Consider the following 21,757-nt stretch of genomic DNA (forward strand, 5'->3'; position numbering starts at 1 on the left):
TAAAATATATCATCATAAAAAAACAACGTCAAAAATACAGAATACAAACTATTTAACATCAGAAACAATTAACATAAAAAAAATTAGAGTGGGAAGTGACAATTTAAACATACAAGTACATAGCATTGTAAATCAATGGATTTCGCTCTTCATCAATTCGTATGAATTGAGGGGTTGTTGTCCCCTGAAGAGGCGATATCAGCGCTGGGGCCCGTTGCAGAAAGAGTTGCGTTTAAACGCAAGTCAAAAAATCAATCGCAAGTTTCAAATGCGCGCTGTTGATTGGTTGAAAATCAAGTTGCGCATGATTTTTAAAGTTGCGATTGATTGCAACTTTTTCTGCAACGGGCCCCAGATCGAGGGATCACAAGGGAATAAAAAATAGCCCGAGAGACGAGATTGAAAAATCATTTATTTTAATGGGTTATGAATAATTCATCCAAGCTCGGAATCGTCTGATATTTTGAATCATTTAATTTGATCTATAAGAACAGTACTGGTGTGTTTTGAAATAACTCGAAAGTTGAGCTTTCAATTATTGATTTGTTCTCAACAACAATATCGAATTACAATTTTTCTGTTGGGCAATTCCATAAAAATAATCCAACTTTTTGTACGTCCGGGTCCGGTCCCTTGTTTTCTCAAGTCTTACTTCACTTCATAAACTGACCAAAAGTCATGGTCATTTGAGAACAGTACAGACTGGCAAAATAACAAGAAATCAGAGAGAAAGAATTTCATGAAGGTGTCATGGGGTCGGACGTACATATATTAAGGAATTGCCCTAGCTGTTGTATATACCTATAATTATGACTTTTCGTTTATTTTTTTTGTAATTGTCATCATAACTGTAAGCCTAGTTTAGCTACAGTCTGCATGTTTGTTTTATTTTACACGCGATGCATGCATTCAATTCAATTTTAACATTAACCTTAGTCAGATACTAATAAAATGTCTATGTGGAAAATAAAACGCTTTTGAAAATAACGTTTATAGATGACAAGATTTTTGTCCGTTTGACAAGAAATTTTGCGTTTTGTAGAAATTGATTTAAATGACCCTCTAATAGGCTTGACTAGTTTTCAGAGTATAGAGATCAAATTGAACACCTGAATCATAAACCTTATTGATTGATTATTATGGTTGATATTTACCATTGATCAAATACAATAATCCAACACAATCGTTGTAATCAGAATCATGATACAGGTTTGCTGACAAGGAGAGAGAAATTATTGGTGAATAAATAAAGGACAAGTTCACCCCAACAAAAAGATGAATATAAGAGAAAAATCCGGCAAGCATAAAAATGAAAATTTCATCAAAATCTAGATGTAAAATAAGAAAGTCATGATATTTTAAAATTCCGCTTAATTTCACAAAACAGTTAACATCCTTGTCTGTGTATGCAAATGTTGGAACTGATGACGTCACTCACTCTCGATTATAAAATTACATTTTATAGTTCAGTCAAGTTAGTCCTATTGTCAAATCGGCTGTAAAAGATGAAATATTGGATAATTAAGAAAATAATGATAAAAAAGAGAAAACGGTGAGGGACACCTACTCTCGTTGCATTTCACTGAGTTGTGCATAATAACTGTTTTTGTGAAAAATAAGCGATTTTTTGTCATGACTTTCATATTTTACATTCTTTTTTTTATGAAGTTTTCAACGTTATGCTTGTCTCTTGATGAAAATCAGCATTTTTCTGGAGTAGACCTGACCCTGTTCTCATGCAATCTTAAACTGCTTTAATGGAAACCACCCAAACCAGTTTAAAATGTAGAACGCTCGAATTCGTCTTTGAAAGAACCAGCTTTGACTCACCTCGCGATGTGCCCATCGTTTACTTTAAGAAAGGGTATATAAATGATTCTGTTAATTCGTTTATTAAGCAATCTATTTTATACTGTGAAATAAATTTCATTCTTCTAATATATCTTTGATCAGTGGCGTACCGTGGGTCATGGCATGGGGGGCACCAGCAAAAATTTTGAGTCACTAGTGAGCGCGCGAAGCGCGCCCAGTTGCCAGGTATACTGACCTAATAGAGTCACTTTAAGGACAGTGCCATTAAACGGATATGTATTTCATTGGTCAAATAATGCGAGCGCGAAGCGCGAGCTTAAAATTTTTGATATTCAGACCTAAAAAGGGACACTATAATTAATCTTTTGTAATCATGATACGTACCTGTCTCACTAAATAATGCGAGCGCGAAGCGCGAGCTGAAATTTTTGTAAATATTGACCCCAAACAGGAAGATTTTAAGGACTATATTTTAGGAATCCATTAAGAGTATACACATCTCACCATAGTCATCTAATGCGAGTGCCAATAAGCGCTTGCTGATTTTGTTAGAATTACATCTAAACATGCACATAATGCACTTGTAATCATGATTAACATACCCATCTCACTAATCAAATCTTGCGAGCGCGAAGCGCGAGCTGAAAATTTAGGAAATTCAGACCCGAAGAGGGGCATTGTTTGTAGGAATTCACGAAGACCATACGTAGTTCACTTACCATATGATGCGAGCGCGAAGCGCGAGCTGAAAACATTTGATATTCAGATCAGAAAAAGGGACATTTTAAGGACTGATTCTAGGAATTCATGGAGAGCAGACATATTTCATAAAAAAATTTGATATTCAGATCAGAAAAAGGGACATTTTAAGGACTGATTCTAGGAATTCATGGAGAGCAGACATATTTCACCAATCCACTATACTGCGCAGGAAATGTTTTATATTAAGACCTTAAAATGGGGCAATCACTTTGAGTAGTCATGAAGAAGCATACTATTGTACATAAAACAATAATAACTCGAAGTTCGAGGAAATATATTTGGCAGTATGTTGTATGTTGACTTGAAAACGGGAGGATTTAGTATAACAAGGTTATATATCTCGTTAAACAGACGATGCGAGCACCAGGAACAATGAAGACATAGACCCTGAGCAAATTATGTTTCGTAAAGTTATGAAAAGAATGTTTCTTATGTAATATAACATATAACATATAAAATATGACACTATAATGTACAATAATATCTTTTTTCCAACTACGTTTATCTTCCTTTCTCCCTCTTTTTCTTCTCCCCGTTTTTTTTTTTTTTTTGTCAGCCGATTGGGGGGGGGGGGGCACGTGCCCCCCCCCATGCCCCCCCGTAGTTACGCCACTGTCTTTGATCATACAGTCCACACATCGAGTTGAGCTTTAAAGCTCACTAAACGGTCTCATACGTATTGTCATTCACCTCATTTGAAAGAAATGGCTACAGTACCTATTTCATTACAATCATGTTTATTCAAAAATGATAAATGCAGGAGGCGTTATAAAAGAGAATGCAAATTTACGATTCCAAATCAAACTGGAATGAAATAACCAATAAGTACTCAATATTCAACTTCACTGACACAATGCAGGTACAAACACTTACACTGAATTTCAATCGACAAAATGTTCCTTGATACAAAACAGAACACCACTTGATTGTCCTTATTGTCCTCATTTCTCAGCAATTACACTCTAAAAAATGGAATGTTAAATCAACATTTAAAAGGTTGGAGGAGTGACAATCTTTTCCAAATGTTACATCCAACTTTGTATAAAACTAAATCCAACATTTTAAGTGTTGGGTAGAACCATTTAAAGTGGTAAATGCAACATTTAGAAAATGTTGTCACTCCTCCAACCTTTCAAAATGTTGATTTAACATTCCATTTTTTAGAGTGTACACATATTTTTCCCAATATACCCCAGTAGTCATTTTGGCACATTATCTTTTATTTATACATACAAACACTTTGATGGCCATTTTATTGGATTCTCTTCGAACTCATTTTGAGATTGTTATACCATAATCAAGTGGAGGTGCCGTGGCCGAGTGGTCTAAGGCGCCTGGTTATGCATGGAAAGTCCGGAGTTCGATCCCCGGCCGCGGCTCCTATGCCCGTGAGCAAGGCATTTAATCTACAATGCTCTTTTATCCTGCTTTCAAATAAATGGAAATGCTATTTGCATTATTGGTAACTAGGTGTGCACTTGTTTAAAAAAAAAAAAAAATTATTTGGATTGGAAAAATCAACGGATTGCTTTTCCATGTTCATGGTATTGAAGAATCGTTTGTTTTTTGAACGTCAAACCAAACTTTTTTTATTTCGATTTCCTCGAGGTAAAGATTGATTAACGAGAATTCAATTCTTTAAAATAGCCCTGACTGTCTAAGGTTCTTTGCTTCCTATTTATATTTTAACAGTCATTCACTGACCATTTTCATGAATTTTCATTTAAAATGAAGACCACCCGCGACATATTTCTTTTTATTCAAACTAATATTTTTATTTTTGAAAGTACTTAGGCAGCATGAATATTCATGAATACTTCTGCAATTTTAATTGTTCATCTTTTGTCTGTCAATATTTCTTTCCTTCTGCAGAACATCAAAAAATATATTTCGTAAATATAAAAATCGTATTCACACATTTTTTTTCATTGTACTGTTCATTTCAATTTTTCGATTTTGTTGTCCTCTAGGAGCGTCGCCGTGATATTACGGTGATGCCATTTTATCAATAAAAGAATTTGGGATTATGGGGATATGTATGCGCTACGACCCACTTCTCACTTTACTATTAAACGATTTTCATATTTCTTTCCCTCTTCCTTTCTCCCGTATATTCCCTCTTTATTTTTTTCAACACATGAAAAAAAAATCATATAGAGTGGAGGGGTAGTCGTTCCTCTGCCCCTTCAGAGCCCCCCCCCCATTCGTGGTATCATGATCACTTCTGTTTCTTAGCTTCTATCTCCTTCATCTTATAGTATTCTTTAAACTGAATATCCGTTCCAAATATCTTGTCCCACCAAGTGAACGTCGGGGCGTAGTTTCCGTTGAAGTTCATGTGGTGAAAATCGTGGAACTTGGCACCTGAACAGTGAAAGAGAAAATAATAATAAATAATGATAATATAGGATTTGTATATCGCACCTTGCAAGGTGCTCAAGGCGCTCCTACCCCGGCTAAGGTAGTCTACCGAATCGGGAATAACTTCCTGCCGGTACCCATTTACGTCACCTGGGTTGAGTGCAGCACAGCGTAGATAAATTTCTCGCTGAAGGAAAATACTCCATGGGTAGGATTCGAACCCACAACCCCGTGTTTGAAAGGCGGGATTCAGAACCACTATAAACCAAGACGCACACAATGGGTTCATTATAATATTTCATTTATATTGATGTTTAACCTTTTGAAAATTTTGTCATCCGTGCACCAACACAATAATACTGGGTTTCACTCTTTCATGGGAGTGCCCCCCTTACTCTCCGCTTGTTGCTCTTCTAATAACTATAGTTGAATTCACGAGTTTTATAAATAAATGACTCAATACTTGAATAGTTATTTAGCACATGCAACGAAAATGTCAATAAATGAATGTAAAACTGCATGAATAAAACAATAATTAAGTGCATATAGTTACATACATATAAATAAACGAATAATCAAAATGGACAATGAGAACAAACGTAAATGAAGCAGAGGTGTGAGAGTTCGCCTTTGATTTTCAGATTGCTTGAATTTTTATCAGTATAAAACCATGGGTTTTATTTAATTTTAGCTACACTCTTCAGCCTTTACAGCTCGTTTTTCGGGGGGGGGGGGATCACTCGCATCCATAATGTAAATAAGAGTAAAAACATAAGAAATAGAAAATTAATGTAAGAAAAAAACATGAAGGTGAACTGAAGAGGAGAGAAATACCTACGGATGGAAGAGTTGGAATGAGGCCAGGGGTTGTGCTAGAGACCTCCAAAAATGGAAAGAAAGCGTGGAGGCCTTATATTTGCCACAGGGCACGAATGAGGATAGTAGTAGTATAGTAGATAAATTGATTAATTGATGAAGAATAAATATAAGAAAGGGTAATAAATCAGTTGATAACTAAATGAATAAACAGAATAAACTTCTTACCTCCATAGAATGGGAATAGATGCATTGGGTTGAGTGGAATATCATATCCTGAATGAACATCAATGGTTTCAATGAGTCGAACCCACATCCATACCCATAGAAGGATTAGATGATCACCAAACAACAGAATACCCCACATGGTACCCATACCGAGCACTGAAACATCAATAAAAATAATGATTAGAGAGCGGTGTTGGCTCAGTCGGTAACGCGTCTGCCCGTCGAACCAAAGATTGTGGGTTCGAGTCCACCCCGGGCGGATGACTGAAGCCAGTGCGTTGTGTGTAAACGTCTCTCCCATGTTTCATAGATGCAGGCTATGTTACAATGGAAAACACTCCGTCCCTCGGATAGGACGTTAAATGTTGACCCTGTGTAAAGGAGAGTCACCACCTTTGCACTTAAGAACCCACTGCAGTATTCGTATAAGAGTAGGGGGAAACCCAGGTGTAGTGGTCCACCTGCATTCCCCCCAATCGGTTACATCGAGAGGAGAGACCTGCGGGTCATAGTGATTCAGTTCGCTTTTCATCTTCCAGGCACAGGTGACGCCAAACAAATACTAATAATAAATTTTGAATAATAAAAGTATTAAAAATAATGAAAACTAACCATTTTCCTATGATAGTTGTTTGTGACAGTAAAGTGGTTGTACTTTTTATAATTCCAACTCAGAATGATTTAACCAATGTCTTTGTTCGAAACTTATACTATGAACATTTATCATGTCTAGTGTAATTAATGTCTTCACCATCACTCTTATAATAAGACATTCGGGTAAAATACTTGGTATCACATTTCTTCCTCAAATACTGTGGGAAGAAATGAAATGAAACTGGGTCTATTAATGGCGAAGTCATTCCCATACGGCGGCCGTACGGGGAGTCGAAAATAGCAGTTTTAACATTTTTTGTACCAGCTTCATAGGTGGTTTGAATAAAAATGAATAAAAGTTAAACGGCTGTTTTCGACTCGCCGTATGGGAAATGTATATAACTGCAGAATATAATACAGATCTTCAACGTGAAAAGAAAGATGAAGTCCTTCATCATTATGTCATTGGTATTTCGGATTTCAGTTTATTTCCATAGTCATTTTGATGTTTCAAAATCAAATACAAACTTGAGATCAAGCAAGAGGAATGGATAGGCATATCAAGCATCGGCGAAATAAAACTGTATCCTAAATGGAAGTATGCCTGCATCGTTATTATTTAAAGAATTCTGTGGATTACAGGGGCCCGTTGCAGAAAGAGTTGCAATCAATTGCAACTCTAAAAATCATGCGCAACTTGATTTTCAACCAATCAACAGCGCGCATTTGGGACTTGCGATTGATTTTTTGACTTGCGTTTAAACGCAACTCTTTCTGCAACGGACCCTGATCTATTGTTTGAATAAGACTATCTTACCCATTGTTTCTATTGGATGAGCATACTCGGCCACCATTCCAAAGGGAGACTAACGATAGAGAAACAAACAAAAATATTAAAATTTTGTAAAAGTGAACGCAACGTTGTGACAGACTATATACTTGTATTTACTGGTTACTTCAATTATTGGTTTTGCTGTAGACATTCATCATGCGTATTCTGTGATATTTATTTTTTCCTCACCGTTTCGACAATCAGATAGGCCTAATATTCAGAATTATCAGTCCGTTTGTCCAATCTGGGGAGCATTTCATTAAATGACTTGGCAGATGATTTATCTGACATTTTACTATGGTAACAGTGCAAAATAGCGAATCATAATCAAGAAAAGTTGTCAGACCTTTGACAACTTGTCGGACGAAAATGTTGATGAAACGCTGACCTGATTCTAAGATTTTGATTTTTGGGCTATTTCAGGTATATCGATGCCTTTCAGTGTTCATATTCATCTATAAACTTTTTCTCTTCAATTCTTATTGAAAATGAAGAAAGAAAGGAAGAAAACATCAGAATCTTCGCATAAGAGTTTAGGAGCCTTTTTGTGCTCTAATTCCTTCATTTTCCCCTCTCCCTTTTCACGTCATGATAACACCATGGGGGAGGGGGGGGGGTGTCTCTTCCACTACTCACCTGCCACGTATGATGTAGCTTGTGAATATACTTATAGATGCTCTTATGATGGAGGAGACGGTGGTTGAAATAATGCCAGGTATCTTCTATTACCAGACAGGCGAAACAATGAGCAAGAGTAACGTACCTAGATTGAAGAAAATGAATAATACGTTTGTGAGGACCATTTATGTAAATATATTTTGTTTGTCATTTTTTATGACCCGAGTTACCTTCATTACCCTCTCCCCCCTTTTTTTTTTGGGGGGGGGGGGTTGTCAATTTTTCTCTCCAAACCAACACTCCTCCTAAATCATTCTCATGTCCCTGCTAATAATGTTTCAATTTAGCATAAGGCCTATTTTGCTGATGCCTGGGTGATATTTCGTGTCTTACATGAACTTTTGCCTAATTGTAGTATTGTGAACTTGTTAGTTGAGCATTTTCTTGATGTTTTTTAAAGAAATAATTTATACTTCTGAAAAGGAAGAAAGTCTTCTGCATCAGTGATTTTATTACATAGATTGGCTGATAACAAATCATGTGAAAGAAACAGAAGTTAACCTCTTAATATCAGGCCTACATCCTAAGAAAGCCTACTCTGTTCCAGGTCAGAAAGCAATTACCCTGATTAAACTCCGATGTATTAATGTTTGGGTCAGTTCGATCCTTTCTGCAGTCAATTGGAGTAATTTTTCTTTATTACGTTTTTGTCCCGGAATACATTTATTTCCTAGTCTGGCTAGGCCGCTAGGGATATTTTCGAGATTGTTTGGCCAGGGCGTTTAAGCGAGTTTTTTTTTCTTGGCTGTTTGGAGGGAGGGGGGGGGGGGTTGAGAATAAAAACCGCATGACTTCGAGTATAGATATCTATATTTTTAATTTTTTGCGTGTGGGATGCATGCGGATGTGTTTATTTTCATTTTCTTCTGTATTATATTAATTTCTTTCAGTGATTTCGAAATTGAATGGATTAATTTATGAATTGTGTTTATGTTCACGAAGTATTTATTTACTAGTACCTTGTTGTATTACTGATATCATGAAGTTATTATGACGTATCATTTATGAAGTTATGCAATCTATGAAGTCAGTTTATGTTTGTATTCACTGGCAAAAGGAGTAAAATAATACTGTAAAACAAAAAAAGTATCTACTTACCATTTAGGCATTGTATCGTAGGTGAATGGTAGGTTGACGAGTTCACAGTAGTAATATGCTCCAAGATAGAAGGGGATGTGGATAACAAACTGATTCACAAGAAGTAGCTTTATGCATTCCCATTGACTGGCACCTGTCAGTGGTTTATCCTACAGGTTAAAAAAAAAATATTTCAAGCTCAAAGTGACAATTTTTTTTAGCGAAACTCGGTTGACTTTAAAGCTGCTCATGGTGTGGCATTGGAGTACACTGCATGTCGATCGGAAGTCGCTCTCTGACTTGGTGCGATATATACGACGTTTAACATTTCATGTATCTTTTCACTTATTGATTTTCATTTGTGTTTGCTTGCTTTCGAGTATACATAATGTATTTAGTATAAGACGATCATTGTTTGAAAATGAAAATGTCATTAATGTGACTATGACAATATATATATTTAAATTATGCTGTCTTAAAATAGGACACATTGCCTCCCATAATTCTTCAGGGGAGTGGGGGGGGGGGGGGGTGGCGGGAAAGAACCGACAAACGAGGGATATTATAATCGCTATTTCGTCAATTCACTACCAACATAAAAATGTGTTGTTGATGGTGGGGGTAGGAGCTTGTCCCCGCAATATCATTCGGACTTTTAATTTGTTTTACCAATAAGTACGATCTCGGCTTGTTCTGCGACATTATGAATTTATTAACTTACTTGCTGAATCTTGTAGCGTTGCATATAAGGAATGAACTGGAAGACGACAGATGGTAAGGAAATCAAAATGTACGATAGCTACAATATGGAAAGAAAACAGACAAATGTATTCAGTTAAAATCTGTTACGGAGATCACTGAATTGGTAAACATAATGATAGCCTAACTTTAATATACACCCTAAATCAAAATGGCGTATTTTAGGGGCAGGGTTGAATAATGTTGTATTCAAGGTCGACAGAGTGATGATCGTACTAGTTGATTTTACTTTTCTTTCCTTTCTTAATGTTCTGATGCTGACTAACGGTCGGCGGATGAATCTGTAGGATATTATTCTTATTTGAAGCCCGCCTGATAGCGCAGTCACATTTCCCATACGGCGGACGTAAGGCAAGTCGAAAACGGCTGTTTTCGACTCAACGTAAGGTCCCCTAGTGTGACTGCAGCATAACTCTCTAGCATTTTAATTAACCGGATTATTAAATAAAACCCAGACGCGTTGTTAGCTTCCACAGTGTTGTCAATCGTATATCTTACTACCATGGACTTAAACTACACAATGAAAATAAATGGCAAGAATCATAAAATTCTATACCTCATGGAGGTTCAACCCACGATTTAAAAAAAAATTAGTGAAATTTTGAAAGATGACAGTTCTTTATAACTTCTGAAGGTTTCCATGGCGAAGAAGAATAGTGCATTAGGTTTCACTACACCATATTTCTTTCTTCAGTGGGCAAATGTTGGACCCGAAAAGGACGAAATAAAATGTTGCCTGCGCGATTGTATGTTTGAGTTGACGGACCCGTCTATTTTATCTGGAAAATAATTCTTCCAAGTAATTTGCTCAATTTTTTTTTATTCATAAAACTTGGAATTAGAGGAAGTTAGCCTATGTTGTTTTTATGTCTTGATCAATTCAGTGAACAATCAATTTGACATAATATGGACAGAAAGACAAGACCCAAATCCAGATAAGATTATAATTATCGCTTGAAAGCAAATATAATAGTCCTGGGTAACTGATCAAAGGTCGACAAGGCAGCCAGTCTTTGAGAGGAAACATCTATGTTTCGATAATTACGTGTGATTATTATTGAAACTTACAAAATGAAAGAATCCAGATCCGAAGGCTGCTATCTGAAACCTTGTGTAGTTGTCTGTCATGTATCTCCATGCCTGCTCAAAACCCACTACTGATGAGGCACTGCTTGTGTAGTTATCCCCCACCGGCACAGCACTCAATATGTCCGCCATTATCAATTTTTATTCGTTTGTACAGATGAATGTTAATTGACGCGGTACATGCAACATGCATGGAAGCGCTTACAGTGGATAGACTTATGTTGTGACAAGTGCCTCTTCCTCAGACTTGTTCACTCAACTGTCATAGATAAACTGTAGTTAATAAATCAATAATTAATCAATAGTCTAGAGCTTGCCGGGTACGGGTTTCAACTCTGCTGCTGTCTGATAAATGTTCTTGTTTGTATTATAGAGTTTACCTAGATGTCAAAGTTACGTAACAAATACTGTTATATTTGTTTAGAGATCTTTCATTTGTATTGAGGGTGTTTTTCCTTCTCTGTGACACAAGCTCACTGATTTTGCAGATACGATTTTTTTTCAAAGGAAAATATATTTTGTTAGTTTCAGCGCTGATAGTATTACCCATAAATATATTTCAACATTATGAAACAGATTTCTCACTCATTATTTTCATCATTTTTATTAATATAGTTTCCAAACGGTGGTGCGCCTATCGCCTTCATAAGTTCAAGCCTTGCCCGCAAAGCAAAATTTGCAGTATTTAAATAAGCCGATATGAAAATGAAATGATTTTTGAAAAAAAAAATGAATGTATATAAATGAAAAAGATAGACCTATTAATGTTTTTATTGTCTTTTTAAGACGCGTAACGAATCCAACTTCCACAATAATTATACAGACATTGTTTGCAATGACCAGATGACGTACATTCAGAGAAAAGAAATTGAAAAGAAGTATGTGCATTCATAAATGTGTTTATATTCCATTTGATATTTGAGGGTTTTTTTTTCATTTTTGTTAGCTGCATGGATCTAGAAAACTAAAAGAAAATTTCATAGGAATACCATGGAAGGCCGGTGCGCAATATATACGATTCTCTGTCATATTTCCAAGGAAATTTCAATTAAAAGCTAAATGGATATTTTAATCTCATACAATATACGCAATTCGCCGTCATCATATTTCCAAGGAAATTTCAAAAGCTATTGGTATGGATATTCTAATCCGTGAAAGCGAAATAATTACAGACATTTTGTTTCGCCTGTATAGCAGAGCGACACTAAAGGCGCCGCTTTTCCGACGGCGGCGTCGTCAACTACATCAAATTTTAACCGAAGGTTAAGAGGTTTTGAAATGTCATCATAACTTAGAAAACATTTGGGCGTAATTCATGAAACTTGGACATAATGGTTATCAAGTATGACTGAATATCCTAACAGAGTTTGATGTCACACGACCAAGGTCAAAGGTCATTTAGGGTCAATGAACTTAACCATGTTGGGGGAATCAAGATCAAAATCGTAACAGGTTAAGTTTTGAAATGTCATCATAACATAGAAATTTTATGGGCCTAATTCATGAAACGTGGACATAAGGTTAATCAAGTATCACTGAACATCCTGCCTGAGTTTCATGTCACATGACCTAGGTCAAAGGTCATTTAGGGTCAATGAACTTTGGCCGAATTGGGGGTATCTGTTGAATTACCATCATAACTTTGAAAGTATGTTGGTCTAGTTCATAAGAATTGGACATAAGAGTTATCAAGTATTACCGAATATCTTATGTGCATTTTGGGTCACATGACCAAGGTTAAAGGTCAATGAACCTTGGCCCAATTGGGGGTATCTGTTGAAATACCATCATCGCTGAAAGTTTATGGATCTGATTCATGAAACTTGGACATAATAGTAATCAAGTATCACTGAACATCCTGTGCGAGTTTCAGGTCACATGATCAAGGTCAAAGGTCATGTGAGGTCAATGAACTTTGGCCATGTTGGGGGTATTTGGTGAATTACCATAATATCTCTGTAAGTGTATTGGTGTAGTTCATGAAACGTGGAAATAAGAGTAACCAAGTATCACTGAACATCTTTTGTGAGTTATAGTACTTATCAAAGTCAGCATTGGGGGGGGGGGGCTGAAGCCCCATCCCCCTGCTTCCGTTGTCCCTGGATTTAACAATGAGATCTGTGTTGTTGGTGGCAGCGGTGGGATTATCAGGTGGGCCGGTGGAGGGGGGGGGTATGTCACAAGAAAATGCAAAAGCAATCCTAGGTAAATGCAATTATAAGAACAAACCAAATAAAAACAATAAACGAAAATAAGACAAGACACAAATATACAAGGGAAACTTCATGTCTCCATCCCTGAAAGAACTATGATAGGGCCAGAGTATTTTAATTGGGAACGCAGCTATAGACTGCTCAGAGTAGTTTGATATTCATTGAATATGAATTATAGCATGACCTCCTCTTTTCCATATTTTTCTTTTTCTTTTCTTCCTGTATTTTGTTTTTGTGTTTCTTTTCATTCTTTTTTTCCTGATCCTCTGTGTGAATTGAGGGGTGGGGCCTGGTCAGCTTCCTATCCAGCATCGCACATGTTGGAGGCAATCCCCCTTGACCCCTGTCTTTTGCAAGCTGCATTGCATTTTCTAGTTCATTTATAAAGTAAAATAAAAGTTAAACACCTAAAATCTCTCAAATTTACATAACCTGGTTTACTATATGAATTCATTATCATATTTTAAAAATTTTATAATTAAGTACTTTTTTAATCAATCTTTGAAAAAAAGTCTACAACAATTATCAAATTTTCATTCGGGAAATATTACAATTCATCATTGCTGTATAAATCCATTAATCAATGAATGAATTGATTCATCAATAAAGTGTTTACTGAATTAACCATAGCTGTGTAATTCATTTCTGTGTAAATTTTAAAAAGTCCTTCAAGAATTTCAACAATTCCTGATCAATTAAACCAGCTAGGGGCCTGTTGCATAAAACTTTCTACCTGAGAACACTAAACTAAGGTTAGTCTGATTTCTGCCATTGAGACACGGCAAAAACTCCGGTAAAAACAACTTGAGTATTCTCAGGTAAAAAAGTTTTATGCAACCGGCCCCAGCAGGTTGTATAAAAACTCTTTACTGTGTATGTTGAAGACTGATTTTAATGGACCAAGTTATGGAGATAGATTTTGAATGATAATTGATCGGGTATTTTCTGTTCATGTTTGACAGAGCCCTCTTACAAGCAGATGTGATCCTGTTGTTGGGAGCTCGTCTGAATTGGATCCTTCATTTTGGAAGACCACCACGATTTGGAGAAGGAACAAAGTTTATTCAAGTGAGCCATTGATTATGCCAATACTGTTGTGTTTGGGGGTTGTCCATTAAGGGGGGGGGGGGTAGTCAAATGTATTGCTGTACACATGCGTGACCAAATTATTTTCAAACACCCTCTAAACGATTTTTTTTCTCTGTGTGCAAAATAACCCCTTAAACAAGTTTTTGCGGCCTTAATTACACATTTTGGCCCTGAAACAAGTCGCCAGAATATGACCCTGCATGGGGAAAAAACATACCCTAAACATGTTTGGCTAGTCTTAAAAAAAATTAGCTTTGGAAAAAATACTCTAAATTCTTTTGACTCTGCAACTGACCATTGACCAGCCTTTCAAATCCACCCTTTTTCTTGACAATCTGTGTTTTTGATACCCTTAACGAGTGCACAAGCGGCCCACGTCCAAAACTGGAAAAAAACACCCCTTTAAACACGTTTTTGGGGTCACGCATGTGTACAGCAATATATTTGACTGGTCCCCGGGGTCCATTAGTCCATTCATGTTGTTATTGTTCTCACATTAAGTTTTTAAAGAACCATTTTAGGGTTCAACTTCAGTTTGCATATGTGAATGACAGTGATCTATTAGACGCAACATTTAAACATTAAGTTAAATTAAGTTAAATGTGTGCATATTTGCACATTTTTTTTTTACTTTTTAGAGTAAATATAACCCCATCTAGTTAAGTTTGTTACATGGAAAAATATACTGTTGTATTGTGTGATTTGTAGAAAAATATCTTGTTATCAAAAGTCTCTCTGTGAATTTAAGGTGGTAGACATACTTCAATAATAATTTTACATGGAAAAATTTGAAAACAGATTTGATTTAATATCAGTTGATCCAGTGAACATGAAACTCTATTCTCACAATTCGATTGTCAAATGACTTGACCGAGAATTGAATCTCTAACATTGTGTTCACACTTTCCAATTTTCAGTACCATGTTACTGATCAAATATTGAAGACTGAACACTCCCCAATTCATTTCCCAAGACCATAAAATTGTCAAATCTCTGGCCAAAAATTGAACCCCTAAACTTCAATCACTGTGACGATGGTATATACAAAGCTCCACACTATTGACTTTTTTTCTTGGTGGCCAACTGGTCCACCAAATCATCAATTTCATATTTCAATTTATCAAAACTTTGGTAGCCCACCCGGGTCACCAAGTGTGGGCTTGTACAGAGTTTTGGTGGCCCGACTCTCATTTTTGTTGCGCCCCTGGGCCACTACTAATGTCGAGCCCTTGGTATATACCACTGAGTAAATTGTTTACATGTTTGTGTATTCTTTGATTATACAGGTTGATATTTGTCAAGAGGAATTGGGTAATAACATTAGTAGTGACAATGTGATTGGGTTAGCTGGTGACTTACAAGCTGTTACACAACAGGTACAGTATTTACATAATTTTTTATTAATTAGTTTATTTGGGGGATAAATTGCCTTCAAACATTCAAATTTGGTGAAAAGATTATTCTTTTTAGAATTTATGAGTGTTTGTACAGTTACGTTTTTATCAGTGACATCTTGATATTATTCTGAAAAATAGTACTTCATAAATATAGTGTAGTCAAATGTCAATATGTTTTTCCCATTCTACTTTGAAAATTATAATTGTGATGCCAGTGTTGATTCTTAAAACACTGCTTACCTTATTCAGTAATCTTAATTCACTATTTTGTAATTGTGTTCTTTTGCTGTACATACTTCATTTGTCAAATTCACTCTTTGTGGTGTGCTTCCACTTTTCAGGCCAGAATCAGCGTTTCCAAACGTGATTTGTCCAAAACACCGTTGCGTCCATGCTTACTTTCATTTAAACGCTGTTTCAAAACGCTGACCGTAAACTCACAAAAAGGTGCGTTTGTAAACGTCGTTTGACCAGAATCAGGCTTTCTGGGGAAGTTTACGATCGGCGTTTTGAATCGACGTTTGAAACTCTGATTCTGTCCTCGCAATGCCGAAGCATAAACACACCCTTAGAAGCATGTTTTATATGATAATTGTTATTATTCATATATATCATCACTGTATACAATACATAATTAATATTTGAACATTCAAAGATAACAGACCCCTATGTATCATATCAATTCAGCTTGTAGATGGTGTGAAGGTTTCCACAGCAAGGGGTGTATGGCCGTACCCCTCTAACACCCCTTGGTGGCAGAGCTTGAGGTCAAAGGTCAAAGATAATGAGGAGAAGAGTAAGATCTTGGCCAGTGATATGTCTGTTCCAATGAACTATTATGCAGCCATCTCAAAGGTAATATATGCACCCCAAAGGAAGAAGTTTTTGTTTCAATTAATTATCTTTTTATACAATATCATCATTAAAAACTACTGTAATCAGGTTTTGTGTGTGATGATCTAGTTAATTCTTCTTGTATCATTGAAAATTATGTTAACTTTTATGATAACTTTTTTAGGCCATTAATATGAAAAAAAAGATCTCAAAACAATCTTATTCATTTGATATAAAACTTGTGAATATGAATTTGTCATTGAGATTTTCTTTGACCTGCGGTTAAATGATTTCATTTGATGTTAGAGGGTGTTGATTGTTTCTGTGTAGGTCCAAGCAATGATACCCAAGGATAGTCTGATCGTGAGTGAAGGAGCAAACACGATGGACATAGGAAGAACAATTCTCTTGAACCATTCTCCTAGACACAGGTAGGTTAGAAACATTCACAATCTCATATCTTTTACTTGGTTCCTTATGATCACTGGTAATAGATGGGGCTTGGGAGCACCAGCTGAACCCCCCCAAAAAAAAAAGTAAGCTCCTCAACCAAGGAAAAATGAAGAGAGGAAGAAAGGGAAAGAAAGAAAGAAAGGGAAAAAAGGTGAGATATTTTATATCAGTTCATGAATGTTATGTCAAAATCTATCACAAAATAAATTTTCATTTTAAGAAAGCCAATATATTTCTTTGCTCACAACTTTTTAGAAGTTTCCATAGATGTATCATGTTGTGCTCCTTCAACTTTTGGGGTCAAGCCGCTGCTTATAAATAACTTATGGAGTTAACATTTGTTTCTATTTGGCCTCATTCAAGTAATACATATATAGGCATAAAATTAAGATGGTTGAGAACTTAGCTGAAAGTACAATGCATGATAATAATGATTACAATGATCATAAATGATAAGAAAAATGTTTTGTACAAATTTTTCTTTATATATAGTTTCTCTATTGCTACAGAATAGTGGCTTACCAAACAACATTGCTTCTGTATTTCTCAAGATCTGCACAGTGCACACAGAATACTAGATTATTACACTAATAACTCTCTTACCTTTGTATTATAATCTGTATGTAGAATTGATACTAGCAGGTTTAGAACCATGGGTGTTGGTGCAGTGTCTTTATCCAGTTAAGCCCCTTTCACAATTGACGTACGACCTGTTTACGACCGCCTGCAACAGTTTTTCTTGTTGTTGCATGATCGATCTCTTGGTGTCTTGCGAGCACTCGCAGTCGTTGTAGACGATCGCATGAACTCAAGGTTGTCGGAGGTGGTCGTGACTGGTCGCATCTGAACTTTGAACATGTTCAAAATCCGAACGCGATCAAATACGATCGATTCAATCACATCAGGCCGTACCCGGGGTCGTACCATCGGTCGGGCGATCATTGTGCGAGTGTTGTTCAACGTTGTACGACTTGGTGCGAGAGGTGGCACGACTAAGTAGTCGCATTTACTCGACTGGAGGTCGCACAACACTTGCACATGTGCTAGCCAACTACATGTACAGAGACCTGTCCTGCGACTGGGTGCGATAATATATGGCCATAATACTGTTGCAAGACCGATCGCAACGGCTTACAACATTGCACTACTGTTTCATTCGCATTTATGCGACCGTTCCACTCGCAATCCCTCGTGCAACACTCGCATGTGATCGCAATAAGAGCACATGCGACTAACTCGTACAACGGGTTTACTAGTTGTTTTTGTTGTACGACAGCTGTTGCAACTGTGAAAGCCTCTGTGCGATCTTATGAGATGACTAGCGATTGATGCCTGTTGCAGCCTGTCGCACGATCAAAAGGTCGCAAATTGTCGTACGTCAATTGGGAAAGGGGCTTTATCAACCACATAGCCATTTTTTTCAGTTCTGGAGAAGTGTTTAACTGCACGGTGGGTGATTTCGAGTTCAATGCTGACCTTTTGTTGTTGGTGTTAGGTCAATTTTTACACGAGTATAACACCAAACATAACTGCAGCACTAGCGTCCTTTGGCAAGGCATCTTTCTACATTTGCCTCTCTCCACCCGGTGTAGTAAACGGGTACCCAGTAGGAAGGAATTCTTTGCGTCCGATCAGGATAGCCGTGCTAAAGCCGGGGTAATAGTATGCATCGCTTAGAATCATTTGTATTAAGCGCTATGTTACATATTATTATTATAAAATGAAGGTGGTCCTGAAAAGTCACTCACTAGTTGTTAAGGTGTCAATAATGTGATCTGGATCAGTTTTACAAACTCAGAATAGGTTTTGGAGCTAGGCGAAGCAATCCAAATTCCAACACCAACGCCAACACCGGACTTGAAATCACCCAGTGTTGTACAGACAACAAGACGATTTCATCCAGTGTCTTCTTTTTATTCTATGTTCTGTATAGACTTGATGCAGGTACCTTTGGGACCATGGGTGTGGGTATGGGCTTCAACATAGCTGCAGCCTTGCTAGCCAGGGATCGATGGCCTGATAAACGAGTCGTCTGTCTGGAGGGAGATAGTGCCTTTGGGTTCTCTGGCATGGAGGTGGAAACTATATGCAGGTAGGAAATTTGGATCTCTTTAAACAGTTGACTTGTGAATTTTTGCTTATCTCAGTTTCGTAAACCTTCGTTACTGAAAACTGACATGCTGAAGCTTTACGACATACACTCATCAGAGTAAAATTGCATGTTTCCCAGTAATCCCAGTTTGCAACATTTTTAGATTACATGGGTCTCTGAAAATCTGGAGCCATGAGAGCATATAGAAATTAGGGATACATTATAACCTAACCAACAATGAAATGCAACCACTGTAAAAGAATTTGTTAAATAATAATGATAATAATAATAATGTCATATTTAACCCAGGGAAGCCACTTCAGTTCTGAAAACTGTTCTACCAGTGGGCCCTGCTTAACATGATAGTGTTATCATTAACCCGGCTTTAAAAGCCAGATATAAAAGGAGTTTCCTTGGAAGTTACTTACCATTGATGACAAATTTACAATCAAAACAGAATACCTATGAAATTGTGCATGCAGTCCTGAGTTATTTTCTTTGTCAGATTAAACCCAGATGATGTGTTGCACCACCAAGCGAAAAGTCAGGGTTGCGACTGAATCCTGCAACTGTCTTCTTATCACTAATCATATTAGTCATATTGAGTGGAATATTGACCCTAACGAGTGAAATATTTCATGAAATAAAACCATCCTATTTGAACTATTTCAAAGATATAGTCCTATATAATTGTGGAGTGTTGTGGCCCAGTGGATAAGAACTCCGTGGGTTCAAATCCCAGCCATGGCGTAATTTCCTTCAGCAAGGAATTCATCCACAGTATGCTGCACTCAACCCAGGTGAGGTAAATGGGTACCGGCAGGAATTCCTCAAAAAGCTGTGTGCACCTGAATAGGTAGCCTAGCTTAGCTGGATAATAATAATAGCAGGGTCCGCTGGGAGAACAGTTTTCGGAACTAAAGTGGCTACCCTTGGTAGATATACCGTTATTGTTATTATTATCACTAATCACCACATGTGTCATAGACCGAAAACCAATTTGGAATGTGGAAAAAGTGGAAGATGCCTATCGCCTCAGGATACTGCTATGGAGTTACTTTGCATCCTCCGCAATGGCTTTACAGCATTGAACATTCCAATGATTATTCGATGATGAAACGTGAAGATTAGTAATGAAAAGATACTTGTAGGTGATCTGCATGAACAGTCAGGACTCTTGATAAGGTGTCTAACTCATCGCCATAAAGTACACAACAGAGAAATGTGTGATATTTTTTTGTTTTCAATGACAGATACAATCTACCAATACTAATTGTTGTGATTAATAATAATGGGATCGGCTTTGGAACGGAGAAGTCCATGTGGGAGCTCACTCCACCTGAAGAGCGCCCTCACAGGTAAATATATATTCCTCTTTGATTGTCTATTACTATAGTTTTTTTTAAATGAAACATTTATCCATGAAGGCAATTTATTTATGTTCATGCATTTAACAGGAGACAATTCTTGCAATGTTTTTTAAGAAATTGTTTATGAGTTTGTTTTGAAAATTATTTTTATATTGTAATTGATTACCGGTAATAATTCACTTATTCATGTATTCAGTCATTATTTCATTACATGTATTTCATACCGTGTATTAGTTTTTTATAGCTTGGGCTTTAATATTACATGTTTGAGGATAAATGTATCATGATCTTTGAAGGTTTCCATGGTGGAGAGAATATTGAAGATTTTACGGTAAACACCATGTACGTAGTCCTGAAAAGGAGCGTTTGTTATTCTTCTTTCTTGATCATCCTTCCTGATGACGACCAGAAAATGCTGGTCAAAATGTCGTTAACAGTTCTTTTCAGAGCTAACATACAATCATGCAAGAAAGAATATCAAAGAATCCTTTGACCTTTCCAGGACTACATACTTGGTGTTTACCGTAAAAACCTCCAATATGAAAAATATATCGGGATAAATATATCCTTGTTTACTGATTCCATTAGGCTCATGCCAACTGCCCTCATGCCTGATGCACGTTACGATCAGGTGATGACAGCATTTGGGGGCGTCGGCTTCCACGTGACCACGCCCACTGAGCTGGAGAAGGCGCTCCATCTCAGTCTGAGGGAACACGCCAAGAAACCTGTCCTCATTAATGTAATGGTCAGTCCACAGGCTCAGAGAAAACAACAGGTAATGTCAAGTTGATTAATGCAGGGGTACATGAAAGGGGGAAGGGGGCAAAGGAGAGTAAGATTCATCTTTTTATAGTGAAATATTAATTTATCGTAATGATATATTTTAAGATGGTAGTTCATGGAAGCAACTTTCCTTTTCCAATTAATTTCATATATAATTATCAAAAATGAACATGAATCATGTAAATATCAAATAATAATATTGAAATTTTATCAAAATCTGAATATGAAATTTAGAGAAAGAAAGTTATGGCATTTTAAAGTTAGTTTAAAACCGGTTATATGTAGACCTTGGGTGGTATGCTTATGGGAAACTGGATGATGTCACTATTCTTTTTTTCTTGTGTATTTCATGATATGGAATTCGTTATTAATGTTGATAATATTTCTTTTTAAATTTGCAGGACTTTGATTGGTTAACAAGGTCTAGTAAGCTGTAACTCAGCTCATTGTGGAAAGGGTAAATTACCACTTGGTCTATATTGGCTTTGTCTCATTACTCATGGTCTAATTCTAGTTCG

At 36.6% G+C, this 21,757-nt stretch overlaps 2 protein-coding genes across 2 annotated transcripts in view; one reads left to right on the top strand and one right to left on the bottom strand.

Moving 5' to 3' along the window:
• Positions 1-21,742, top strand: part of LOC121426905 (2-hydroxyacyl-CoA lyase 1-like) — a 44,880-nt gene extending 23,138 nt beyond the window's left edge. Inside the window, exons 10-17 of the mRNA XM_041623312.1 lie at positions 14,181-14,286; positions 15,594-15,683; positions 16,392-16,559; positions 16,869-16,969; positions 18,925-19,083; positions 20,337-20,441; positions 21,042-21,231; positions 21,641-21,742. Coding sequence (XP_041479246.1) covers positions 14,181-14,286; positions 15,594-15,683; positions 16,392-16,559; positions 16,869-16,969; positions 18,925-19,083; positions 20,337-20,441; positions 21,042-21,231; positions 21,641-21,676 — 955 coding nt within the window. The 3' untranslated portion in view covers positions 21,677-21,742. The remainder of the gene's footprint in view (positions 1-14,180; positions 14,287-15,593; positions 15,684-16,391; positions 16,560-16,868; positions 16,970-18,924; positions 19,084-20,336; positions 20,442-21,041; positions 21,232-21,640) is intronic.
• Positions 4,520-11,330, bottom strand: LOC121426907 (methylsterol monooxygenase 1-like). The gene is made up of 7 exons (XM_041623314.1): positions 10,988-11,330; positions 9,882-9,959; positions 9,182-9,330; positions 8,042-8,168; positions 7,391-7,439; positions 5,980-6,135; positions 4,520-4,938 (listed from the first exon to the last, which is right to left on the bottom strand). The coding sequence occupies exons 1-7, from the start codon at positions 11,135-11,137 to the stop codon at positions 4,793-4,795; spliced, it is 855 nt and encodes a 284-aa protein (XP_041479248.1). The 5' UTR covers positions 11,138-11,330; the 3' UTR covers positions 4,520-4,792.
• Positions 21,743-21,757: the final 15 nt, after the last annotated feature.

This window comes from Lytechinus variegatus, chromosome 13, assembly GCF_018143015.1.
Source record: "Lytechinus variegatus isolate NC3 chromosome 13, Lvar_3.0, whole genome shotgun sequence".
Taxonomy (NCBI): Eukaryota; Metazoa; Echinodermata; class Echinoidea; order Temnopleuroida; family Toxopneustidae; genus Lytechinus; species Lytechinus variegatus.

What these genes read in the sequence shown, in the direction of transcription:
- LOC121426907 (XM_041623314.1), bottom strand. Translation starts at nt 11,137, where the DNA reads ATGGCGGACATATTGAGTGCTGTGCCGGTGGGGGATAACTACACAAGC. An exon ending in TACGATACAATGCCTAAATG is followed by an intron (nt 8,169 to 9,181) that starts GTAAGTAGATAC and finishes TCTTCAATCTAG; the next exon opens with GTACGTTACTCTTGCTCATT. An exon ending in AGCTACATCATACGTGGCAG is followed by an intron (nt 7,440 to 8,041) that starts GTGAGTAGTGGA and finishes CTCTATCGTTAG; the next exon opens with TCTCCCTTTGGAATGGTGGC.